Source organism: Podarcis filfolensis (genome assembly GCF_964270895.1).
Source record: "Podarcis filfolensis genome assembly, chromosome: 1".
Classification (NCBI taxonomy): domain Eukaryota; kingdom Metazoa; phylum Chordata; class Lepidosauria; order Squamata; family Lacertidae; genus Podarcis; species Podarcis filfolensis.
In genome coordinates, this window is record NC_139604.1 from 17,544,249 (window position 1) to 17,556,864 (window position 12,616).

General features: G+C 46.1%; 1 protein-coding gene across 1 annotated transcript in view; it reads left to right on the top strand.

The window, feature by feature from the left end:
- The first annotated feature begins 8,999 nt into the window (after positions 1-8,999).
- Positions 9,000-12,616, top strand: part of COL5A2 (collagen type V alpha 2 chain) — a 200,002-nt gene continuing 196,385 nt past the window's right edge. The window contains exons 1-2 of the mRNA XM_083626217.1: positions 9,000-9,108; positions 12,212-12,259. Of these exons, the coding sequence (XP_083482343.1) occupies positions 9,027-9,108; positions 12,212-12,259 (130 nt within the window). The 5' untranslated portion in view covers positions 9,000-9,026. The remainder of the gene's footprint in view (positions 9,109-12,211; positions 12,260-12,616) is intronic.

Consider the following 12,616-nt stretch of genomic DNA (forward strand, 5'->3'; position numbering starts at 1 on the left):
TGAAAGATCTCAGTTTTTAACGCCTCTCATGAACAAGCTTCATCTCCCAATCCAGCCCTGGAGAGTGTCCCTTTTTTTGCAGGATTCTGATTGTTGGATTACCGAGATGGCAGCTAACTTCCTGCTCAGTGTGATGAAGAGGAAAGCAGCATTAACTTCTTTTTTAACACCACAGCTGCAGTCGATACGCTGCACAATCGAACGAAGTTCCAAGTAGCTTTATTGTACAAGGACAATGGAGCTAGGACAAATCTGAGGAGCTGAAGGACCCCTTCAACGATCTTCCTCCAGCCTCAGCAGTTTTTGGTTTTTTTGTTTCTGTACTATCGGTCGCTCGACGTTTTAAATCCTCTGTTGCTTCTGTTATCTCTCTTTTTTTCTTTTTTCCCCCCTCCCTTTAAGTATTTGCCCAGGACGATATCTACCTTTACCTCCCCACCCCCATTTTATGTTGTTATTTCTATGTATATCATGCTATGGCCACACGGCTAATGCAATAAAATCTATGAACACATATAAAACACTTTTTCTTTGAGTCCCAGGATTCAACGTAGTAGAATATTCTCATTTGTCAGTTGATTCATGCCAGGACCATTTAGATCAGCAGGCAATTTGCCACCATCTTTTTGTCAGGATGTACACTGCCCTCATGCCCAGAGTTAGTATCTGCTTTGGTTGATTTGACTATTCCACTAGCTTGTTTCCAAGACAGCAAATGAAGCTTAAACAAAACAAAGCAAAACAAAACAAAACAAAAAGACCCTCATGATTTTCAATGTTCTTATATTCAGAGATTGCTTTCTGCATCTACTTTTATCTGCCAAGCACCTCCACCTCAGAATCTAAAATGTTGCAGAGGATTCTTGTATATATCATCAATTTTTATTACGGTCCAGAGACCCAACAAATCGTTACAAAGCAATGCACAATTCATACAGCCTACCTCCAGGTTAACCAACCTTTTGTTCAGAATATAGGGATCATTGGTTCTTGCAACCACCAATAAAAACTTTGCCACTGCTAATGTTCTAGCATTTGTCCGGTCTTCCAACAGGAACCTGACATAGTAAGCCTCTGATTTTCCCGGGAAAGGTACCAGCAAGGGTAGTATCAGTTCAGCCCTGGCTTGCTCATATTTTGCACAGTGCTGCAAACTATGTTTTATGGAATCGATGTCTTGAGCACACAAGCAAAGTCTGTCCTGGTAGGGAACTCCTCTCAACCTGCCATCCAACACTGCAGAGGGAAAGACGTTTAGTCTGGCTTTGGTGAAAAGCCTTCGATAGTTTTGGTACTGTCAGGTTTTTAATGTAAGAAGTTAACTTAAAGACATGCCCATATTGTACTCCTACTGCCAGCGGACTACAGACTGCGTGTGTATATATTCTAGAACACAATACTTAGTTCCAGGGCTGGCCCACCCATGAGGTGAGGTGAGGCAACTGATCTGGACCCGAGGAGTGAGTCACTCGCCTCCTCTGAGGGTGACCCCTCCCACTGCCATTCCTGTGCTTCCTGCAGTGGGGGCATGGCTATGGGATGTGCCTGTACCCACAGGGGATACAGCTGTGGGATTTTTTGCCTCAAACAGCAAAACGTTGCAGGCCAGCCCTGCTGAGTTGATTCACCCTCAAATACATGCAATGTTTCCTTGCAAGGCAAGGTGCAGCGGAAGATCAGTATAACTGGCCAAACACTTCAATAAGGACAAGCTAGCTTCCTTATCGGCTGAGTGAAAAACCCCTTAAGTCAGGCCGCCAACATTTTGGACCAGTGGACACATTTTTATTTTCTCCTCCTGCTCCTCCTCCCCCACTACAAAGAAAAATATACAAGGTGGCCACATTCTGGCACACACTCATGTACACACAGCCACAGATGTACACCTCTCACTCTCTAAAAAAAAGGTAAAGGACCCCTGGGCGGTTAAGTCCAGTCAAAGGCGACTATGCGGTTGCGGCACTCATCTCGCTTTTCAGGCCGATGGAGCCAGCATTTGTCCACAGACAGCTTTCTGGTTCATGTGACCAGCATGACTTAACCGCTTCTGACAGAACGGAACACCGTGATGGAAATCAGAGTGCACAGAAACGCCGTTTACCTTTCTGTCACAGGGGTACCTACCGTATTGGCCCAAATATAAGCCACACCCAAATATAAGCCGCACCTTTAAAATTCAAGGGGAAAAAAGAAAAAAAGACAATACCCAAATATAAGCCGCTCCATTAAAATGCCACAGGCATTCACACTCTTTCCGTTTTACTGTATGTCTGTTTCAGCAGCCATATCGTAAAAGCCAATTTTTGTAAGGTCGTGAATTTAAGCCGCACTTTAACTTTTCACGGTCGGAATTTGATGGGAAAAGTGAGGTTTATATTCAGGCCAATACGGTATTTATCTACTTGCATTGGCGTTCTTTCAAACTGCTAGGTTGGCAGGGACAGAGCAATGGGAGCTCACCTCGTTGTGGGGATTCGAACCGCCGATCTTCTGATTGGCAAGCCCAAGAGGTTCAGTGGTTTAGACCACAGCACCACCCGCATCTCCCTCTCCAGTAACTGCCTAGATGGGTGCCTGCCTGGAAATTGCATTTATGCTGCCTTAAGTTCCACGATGGAAGAAAAGTAGGCTATAAATGTATGGAAGTAAATAAGCACCACTCAAATGCATTATGCCCTGGATGCAAGTGCTTTGGGGAAACACACACACACACACACAAAATATGTTTGAGCTTTGCACTGGTATCTGCTTTTGGAGGCTGAGCTTAGCCTGGGAGCGCTTAATAAAAAGCAGAGATTAAAGTGCCTTGGAGCAGATGCAGACTAGTACATTTCCTCACATCTGAATAACCGGAGAGTTCCTCCGAAGCAGGGATTAGGAAGTGGGGTATCTGCTAGTTGCAGATGGATGTGAGTCCTGCTCGAAGGAACTGCCTCATATCAAGTGAGCATTGCCTATTCTGGATGGCAGCAGTTCTGCAAGCACTCCAGGATATGGGGGATATCCAGTGCTGCTCTTCCACTTGCAAAATGGAACTTCCCTTTCCTGCCCACACCCCCCTCCAGCCCCCTTAAAATCTGCTCCAGGGAGCATAATTTAGGGTCAACAGGAAGGAAAGGGCAGTTCTACTGCATGAGTGGAATTCCTTTCACACGTCACTGGGTACACACTTATTGTTAAGTTGTGGGCAAACATATCAGACGACACAGCGATTCTTCAAACAGCTCTTCTTTATTCTGAGGCCAGGACTGCACTGCGCTGAAGGGCTCGGTCAGCCTGCTTATATAGAGCTCCAGTACCTTGTTAGTGTAACAACTTTCTAAAACTATCCAATCACTGAATGTCACTTTCGATCCTTCATTTGCATACAAACTATCCAATCACTGAACGCCACTTTCGATCCTTCATTTGCATAACTATCTACAGTATCCCCCTGCTGGCCCAGGGTGAGAACTTCAGTACATAACACTTATATCTTTTGAATCACCTTTCACCTGATCCATATAACTGGATACGTGAGAGATTTAATTTGGGGAACTTCTGCAAGAAATGCAGGTGCTTCTTACTACAGTGGTACCTAGGGTTACAGACGCTTCAGGTTACAGATGCTTCAGGTTACAGACTCCGCTAACCCAGAAATAGTACCTCGGGTTAAGAACTTTGCTTCAGGATGAGAACAGAAATCGCGCAGCGGCGGCGGGAGGCCCCATTAGCTAAAGTGGTACTTCAGGTTAAGAACAGTTTCAGGTTAAAAACGGATCTCCGGAATGAATTAAGTTCTTAACCAGAGGTACCACTGTACTGAGCCACAGTTTCCCTGGTGCCTTTTTCTTTAGGAATGATGTCTAAGGTTTGTTGGCTGAATGTTGAATGCTAGGTGGTGATAATAACACTCTCACCAGTAGAATAATTGCATCATGGCCATCAACGAAAGGTGATATGAACGGAATAAATGACATAAGAATACTGATAGATTCACCCAAAGAGAGTGAATGCTTTCTAATTTGTATTGGGGAGGGAAAGAATTCAGCCACTTTTTCCATAACACAGAAGGAGTAATCTCTTAAACAGACAGATATCAGAGTTTCATTGGATCTTCAAGCTAGAGTTCTTAATAAAGGAAGAATCAGCCTCTCTTTAGTCCTTATTAAATGGATTGAATAGTAAAGGGGCCGCTAACATACAACCCTGTCTGACATCTCTAGCGCTTATTGCTGGCTTTTGTCACTTTGGTAGATAAGAAACTTTTCAGAGTCATCTGTATGTGAATGCAACTAATGAGAGTGATGAAACAAATATAGAATGGAACAACTGCAATTTTCATGAATGGGTAATAAAACAAATACAATTTTTAATAGTGAAAATGATTGGGTGTGTGACTAAACATAAACATCTTCTTGCAGACCCTAATAATAACCAGAATTCCACAACCTGTTAAGTAAAATTCTGCCAGCATATAACAGATGATCTCACGTTATTTGATTTAACAAATATTTGGATCTGATTTGTCAAAAATAAATGTAACAAATTGTCAGAGCTACCCTAGGTCCCAGCTCACAAAGGACCAACGCTGCTTCGTTGTTAAGTATAAAAGTCTTTATTGAAGTTCAGTTTCACTTCCAGAGCGGCAGCGCGCAGCCCCACGTCTAAAGTCTCAGACCACTGATGCTCCGTCTGAGTCTCCTCCCCCTTGACACCAATTTAAGATTCTAGCCTTGCTCCACCTTCTCCGCTGCTCCTTCCTCCTCTGGGTCCGCCTGCCCGCCGGGGTTCCGCCCTTTCTAGCCTCTTCTCCCGCTGATTCCCCTGAGCCTTCTCCCTCCCTCCGGCGGGCTTTAGGAGCTGGTTCCCCATCCGGGTCTCCTGCTGTTCCGCGCGCCTGCACATTTGAACTTGGCGCGCGCGCCCAGCCAGCAGCTTTCCTCCTGACCGTTCCACTGCTGCTGTCACTGCTTCCCCCATCGGGGGGGCTAGCTGCAACTGACCTCCCCTCCGTTGGAGGCGTGGTCAGCCCTGACTCCCTCTCTGGAGGAGACACTGCTCCTGACACATGTGACTCCTCCCCCCCACTACGCTCTGGTGGGGAAACTGGTCCCGATCCTCCACTGCTGCTTTGGGGTTCCCCTCTGGCTCCTTGTTTCTGGTGCGTCCCCCCTGGGACCCCCCTTGCCCTGACCATCGGCGCCCCCTTCTGGGAATCTTCTGATTCGCTGGAGAAGCTCATGGAATCTCTCGGGCCACTGTCATACTCCCCTACGCTGCCCTCGGATTCTTCCCCTTCGCTCTCCCAATCCTCTCTCCCTAGTGCTCCTGCTCCTGATTCCCTGACACAAATATATAGCGATTCTTACCTTCATTTTGCCAAAACACCTCCAATAGTTCTGCACACTAACAACATGCCATATCATTGTGCCAAAATAAACAAGCAGTTTCTTCTATTACCACAGCCTACTGTATACAAATTAAAATTCCTAACCCCACCTAAAAATCTAGAATGATAAACATTCCTATTATGTAGTGGAACAGTTGTTGCACACAATACATTATTCACTGTGATTTTGCTACGAGATATGTTCATTCCGTTGTGTGTTCCAAAACACTCCTCTTAAGTATGCAAGTCAGGTTTATAATTGATTGCAGTGGTTGTTGTTTTTTTGTCATGTTCTTTTCCATTCCAAGAAAGCTAACGTTTTAGTAAAAAACCCCAAAAAACTGTTTTGAACATATGTGAGAGAACATTTAGTGATGAGTGATGCGGGAAGCTGCACCATAAGTTTCACTTCCATACAACTCTAAAAGATATAGGCAGCTTCTGAGGATGCGGCTGCATTTGCACCATACATTTGAAACACAATACTTCCCCCCCAGGGCTGTCTTAAGTAGGGGTCAGCAACCTTTTTCAGCCGTGGGCCGGTCCACCGTCCCTCAGACCATGTGGTGGGCCGGACTATATTTTGAAAAATAAATAAATGAATGAATTCCTATGCCTGACAATTAACCCAGAGATGCATTTTAAATAAAAGCACACATTCTACTCATGTAAAAACACCAGGCAGGCCCCACAAATAACCCAGAGATGCATTTTAAATAAAAGGACACATTCTCCTCATGTAAAAACATGCTGATTCCTGGACCGTCCGTGGGCTAGACTGAGAAGGAGATTGCCACATCTGGCCCCTGGCCTTAGGTTGTCTACCTCTGGTCTTAAGCATATGCGGCGCCGGGGTGCAAAGATCTGCCCGTCGCCCCTCCCAGTTGCCCAGTCCCAGGAGCGCAGAAGGCCGGAGCCGGCCGGCCGCCTCAGCATCTTGCTGGCTCCGTCGCCTCCGAACTCGCAGCGCAGAGTCTCCTGCAGCAGCAGAGCCCGCCGTGGCACTTCGACTGATAGGCGGGCTCTTCCCCGGACTCAACTCTCGGGCCTCGGACTCTTGACCTGGCGCCCCTGAGATCCCAGCGCCCAGGTGCCCTGCACCCCTAGCGCCTATGGGTAAGACGGCCCTGCTTCCCCACACCCAATGAAATATGGAAAGTGTAGTTTACCTCACACAGAGCTACAGTTCCCAGCACCCTTAACAAGCTACAGTTCCTAGGATTCTTTGGTGAAGCGTGCTCTTCATATTGCGTATTCAGCCATAGATTTGTTCCCTCTCTCTGCCAACAGTGCACCGCCCCTTTTGCCTCTTTCTGAGTTTCTTCTGCAGTTCCTTAGGCCCCTCTTTCTTTGTCTGATGTTCCTCCATGGCCCCTCTTTCACTGACCCTTCCTTTCCACAACTTCCTGTCACACTTAACCTTCTTTTCCACCTCTTTCCCCCAAGCTTCTGTCTTCCCCTCAGTAGTCTGCACCCCATCCTTCAGACTTTATGCCTCTCTGGTCACTTAGATCCCCTATCTCATGGGATTTCTTCTCACTCTGTTTACCAGTACTTTCCTTTGTGGTGGGATTGTCTGTTAGTTAATGAATTTCGGAAACAGATTGGTATAGAAATATCTGGAATTGTGGGTAGGAAGGTGGGAATATCTAAATTAATGGTTCTTATTAGTCTGAGTAGTGCCAAATTAAAAACAAAAGAGGAATATAAATGGGTAAAATTGACGGTAACTGCAGCCAGACAGTTTATAGCGAGTAACTGGGAAAATACAGAAGAGCTAGGGGTGAACCAATGGAGGAAAAAACTGAATAATATTATAATTTTAGAATATCTAACTGTGAAGATACACAGAATGAAAGGGTTTAAGGTCAGTGAGAAAGAGGAGGATTGGTTTGAGAAGATATTGAATTATTTGGGTAGGTTTGAACAATTTGGGGCAATTAAAATGTTAAAAGTTAAATAAACCTTGTGGATGGAAGAGTGTTAACATATATAAAATTGTACATATGGTTGATTTGAATATGTTATTATTGATTATGTATACCCAATGTATCAGCCGCCTTGGGGGTTTCACTGTTTGTGTTTGGTTGTTGGTAAAAAATAAAAATTGTTTAACCCCCCCAAAACAACAACAACAACATCAACAACAACAAACAACACTGAGTACTTTGCTTTCTTCCTAACCGCTCCTTTCCCTAGCCTCCCTATCAGGTTTTCCTAGAAAGAGGGACCTTGAAACTGACTTGTTCTACACGTATTTTATCATTCAGCCCTTTGCAGCCCCAGCAGTCAGAATGATCACGAATTACTGATTAGGCTTGATGTGAGACATGCAGCTATCTCTCTTGTTTTTCTTAAATTAATTATAGCTGCAGGGGTCTCCAATTGCTATCAGAATCACAGTGCGCAGGGAAGGGAAGATGAGAGACCTCTAAGGCTCCTTGGGTCCTCCCTAGCCTGGAGAATCAGCAGCTTCACTGGGTAACTTGGTTCTTCTACAGAAAGTGGGATGTGATTATTCCATCCGTGCAGAAGGACTAATCTTTCTTTCTTTTTTAAAAATATTTTTATTGCTCAATTTCCACATAACAAATTATACAATCAACTACATAATTCTCCCCCCCCCCCCACGCATGGACTTACCTCAGCTCCTTTCCTTGATTTCACTGCCCATATTTTCTCTGCATTGTATAAAATTATGTATACCTCGGGTTGAATGTGCTTCAGGCTGAGCGCTTTTGTGTTGCGCTCCGCGGCAACCCGGAAGTAACGGAGCGTGTTACTTCAGGGTTTCGCCGCTCACGCATGCGCAGACGCTCAAAATGACGTCACGCGCATGTGTGAAAGTGGCAAAACACGACCTGTGCAGACACGCCATCGCATCTTACGTTCCATTCAGGATGCGAACAGGGCTCCGGAACGGACCCCGTTCACATTCCAAGGTACCACTGTATCCTTACATATCTATCCTTCATGTTATCAACAATAAATTTGTGTATGTTTATTCAAAACCTGCCAAGGAGTCCAATTCAGTTTGTTGTGTTTTTAGATAGTTTGTATAAAGTTCCCATTCTTCCTTGAAGTTACAGTTGTCCTTGTCTCACAATTTGTATGTCAATTCGGCCTGTTCTGCGTAGTCCATCAATTTCTCTTGCCACTGTTCTTTTGTCAGGGTTTCTTCATTTGTCCAGGGATGCAGGTGGCACTGTGGGTTAAACCACAGAGCCTAGGACTTGCCAATCAGAAGGTTGGCGGTTCGAATTCCCGCGACAGGGTGAGCTCCCGTTGCTCGGTCCTTGCTCCTGCCAACCTAGCAGTTCAAAAGCACCTCAAAGTGCAAGTAGATAAATAGGTACCACTCTGGCGGGAAGGTAAACGGCGTTTCCGTGCGCTGCTCTGGTTCTCCAGAAGCGGCTTAGTCATGCTGGCCACATGACCCAGAAGCTGTACGCCGGCTCCCTCGGCCAATAAAACGAGATGAGCCCCACAACCCCAGTCAGCCACGACTGGACCTATGGTCAGGGGTCCCTTTACCCTTTAACTTTACTTCATTCGTCCATCCTTGTGCTATCAAGACTCTTGCCGCTGTTGTAGCATACATAAATAAGTTCCTTGTTTTCCTTGGCAGGTCTTGCAGAAGGACTAATCTTTCTTGATGGGGTCTCAGGCAGAGGGACCAGGAAAGTTAGGCTTTGCTGAAACCACTCAGGTTGCCTCCTCTGCTGTGGTGGGCCCAGGTAAGTGGAATAACTAGGTGTCTGTGGACCAGTGGGGGCTTGTTCTGGTCTAACGGCTTGGCTTCTCCTCCATCCCACAAATACCCTAAATGGATACCCTTTGCATTCTACTGTTTAAACCATTAGGTTACAGGCACAAACACAGATAGGCATTTTGGAAGCAAGAGCCCAAATTGTCCTCAGGCTTGGCACCAGAGGTGGATCACTAGTTGCCTTAGCCATGGGACTCCTCACTGAAGGAGGACCTGACATTACATCAAGCCCTGGGCCAGGCTCCATCTGGGTAAAAAAAAAAGCCAGGATCATGCTACAAAGGCTGAGGAGAGACCATCCACAGCCAGGGGAAGTTCAGCCTCTGACATTGAGGCTGAATGGGTCCCAGGCCAGAGGGAGTGGCAGTGCCACAAATGCTAGATGGAAACCTGACCCCTCCGCAGAAGTGCCCGGCTACAGACAAGGACTCAGAAATATACTCGGAGTCGAGTGCGGATTTCATGCTCTTTATTCAGCTCATAGTAGTGAGGAATGCCAGTTCCCCCAGAATGTCTGCTTTATATACATTATTTACACAATGGGCCCCACGTGATTGGCTAATTCTGGGATTCTCCTGTAGGCCAATCAGGTTACGGATTCACTTCCACCTGGAGCTGGATTGGGTGCCTCCTGCGGACCAATCAGACTGCTGCATTCTGGATCCTATTGTTCTAGGACCAATCAGACTGCTGCATTCTGGATCCCATTGTTCTAGGACAAATCAGACTGCTGCATTTTGGATCCTATTGTTCTAGGACCAATCAGGCTGCTGCATTCTGGATCCTATTGTTCTAGGACCAATTAGGCTGCTGCATTCTGGATCCTATTGTTCTAGGACCAATCAGACTGCTGCATTTTGGATCCTATTGTTCTAGGACCAATCAGGCTGCTGCATTCTGGATCCTATTGTTCTAGGACCAATCAGACTGCTGCATTTTGGCTCCTATTGTTCTAGGACCAATCAGACTGCTGCATTTTGGATCCTATTGTTCTAGGACCAATCAGGCTGCTGCATTCTGGATCCTATTGTTCTAGGACCAATCAGACTGCTGCATTTTGGCTCCTATTGTTCTAGGACCAATCAGGCTGCTGCATTTTGGATCCTATTCAACTTAGTACATAACAGACTCCTAAGGGGTAGTGGTCTCCTGGGCAGTGAGAGTCAAGGAGGCATCTTTGGGGGGGGGGAACTTTGGAAGAGTGATCTGAAATTTACAGCATGTTTTTCCTCGAAGGAGAAGTACCTGTGGCTTTGCCAACCTCTGTGCTTACATCTTAATGCCAGGCAGGGGTGAATAGATGGGAAGGGGATGTACACCTTTTCACATCTTACGTCCCCCCCCCCAAGTTGGCTTTGATGCTACGATGGATATGGGGGCCTCAAGGGGACCAGCTCTGGAAGAGATTCTGTCAGCAGAAGGTGAGCTAGACACCTCTTTCTGCCCACCAGTTACAGATAGGTAGCCGTGTTGGTCTGCCATAGTCAAAACAAAAAACTTTTTTTTCCTTCCAGTAGCACCTTAAAGACTTTGAATTACGGTTAGCCAGCAACGGATGACACAGAACAATTGGGGACGAAAGCAGGAAGTCTAAACTCTGCCATTTTCACGGTAATCCATCACTCATTTTCCAAGGAGCCAAACGGTAGGGCCAAACAGAGGGTTGCTGGTGTGTCAAGTCACCCCCCACAAAAAGTATTTAAAGCACGTGCTCCCTGCAAGGAACCTTGGGAACTGTAGTTTGTTAAGAGTGATGGGAATTGTAGATCTGCGAGTGGTTCCCAGGATTCCTTGGAAGGAAGCCATGGTGTGAATGCGACAAAGGTCTAACATGAGAAGCAGCCCCTTGTCCATCTGATTTTGTGGTCCCTTGTCATGGGGATGTATTAAAAAAATGCTGGTGGTCAAGGGAGGAAAACGGAGAGCAGTCAGTGGGCTTGTTTTTGCGTGTTTGTTTTGCACAGCAGCCGCAGAACAGGTGCGTATCAGCAGGTGAGGCCATCGAATTTCGGCAACACTTAAAGGCCCACAGCCTTTCTTGAACCTCCGTTGCATGGTCTAGAAGCTAGAGCCTGCCCCAGACATAGAAATGACCAGTTTGCACACTGGATTTCCCTGCCACCATTAAGGGAGGGAGAGAGGGGCAGCTTTCATGGTCACCTAGGAGACTAGGGTAGCCTTAGAGAATGCAGCAGCTAGAGGGAAAGGGGAATGGTTAAAACTCCCAGACAGTCATCAACAAGGAAAAGCTCTCTCTCTCTCTCTCTCTCTCTCTCTCTCTCTCTCTCTCTCTCTCTCTCTCTCTCTCTCTCTCTCTCTCTCTCTGTGTGTGTGTGTGTGTGTGTGAAGCCTCTTCCCAGAAGCTTGGAGGAGGGGGGCTAGCTCTCCCTTTCCCTGGCCCGTTACTATATAAAGAGTGTCTTAGCATCTCAGCCTCCCTTCTCCTCCTTCCAAGAGTGCGAGTGGTAGAGTCATCTTACCTCCGCCAAGTATGTTCTGCTCCCAATAAATTCTTTACATAGGAGATCTTTTCCTGAACAACAGCAGAGCGGGGGGGGGGGGGACAAAAAACCAAACCTCCTCTCAAAAACTGTGCATGTTAAAAAAATAATAATAGAGGGGAAAAGTTTGAGCGGAGAGAGTGAAGCGAGTTCTGATTCGGTTGTTTACCATCAATCACGCTATTTCTTGCCAGGGACTGGATGATTATGAGCCTCAAGAAACTGAAAAGGGGCAGGAAAAAACGTGGAGGCAGCATTCTTCCTATTTAAAGCTGCATCACTTGGGGGGGGGGTGTTTGCAGACTCTGCGAGAGCTAGTGCAGTTTTTTTCTTTTTTTTTTAAAGCAAGCAAGCATCGGGAACTGGCGGACTTCTTTTCTGTTTCATCCTGCGTGAGTGCTGAAAGGAAAAGAGCTGGCTTCATGGTGTTCAAATAACATTTTTACACTTTTTTTTTTGCATCCCCCCCACCCCGCCCGCCCCAGGAGGAGGATATACATGTCTAATATTTAGACATGATGGCAACCTGGACTCAAAGAAGAACTTTGGTCATTCTTATTGCTTTTCTAGGATGTTTGCGAACAATACGAACACAAGAGGAAGAAGAGTTTGAAGGGGGTGAGTTTTTTTTTTAAAATTCTTCTTCTTTTGTTGCTTGCATACGTTGAGTAACAGTGGATCGGGAAGTCTGGAAGGGGCTGTTGTGTGCGTGTGTCAGTGTGGTCTCTCCCCTGTGTGTCACTGTTGTGAAATGGGGGCTTGAAAAGGAACGGGCTGGAGATGGGTTTTAAAAAGTTGAAACGTCTTTTGCTTTCTGTGCAAACACGGGAGTAAGTAAAGAACAATGAAATATGCAACAAAGCAAACGAGAGGGGGAAAAAAAATCTCTGCAGTGAAAAATCCTGTTACTTGGCATTACCACTCTGGGTGAGATTGTGGAAAGTTTTGTTTTGTGTGTGTGTGTTGCAACAAAAG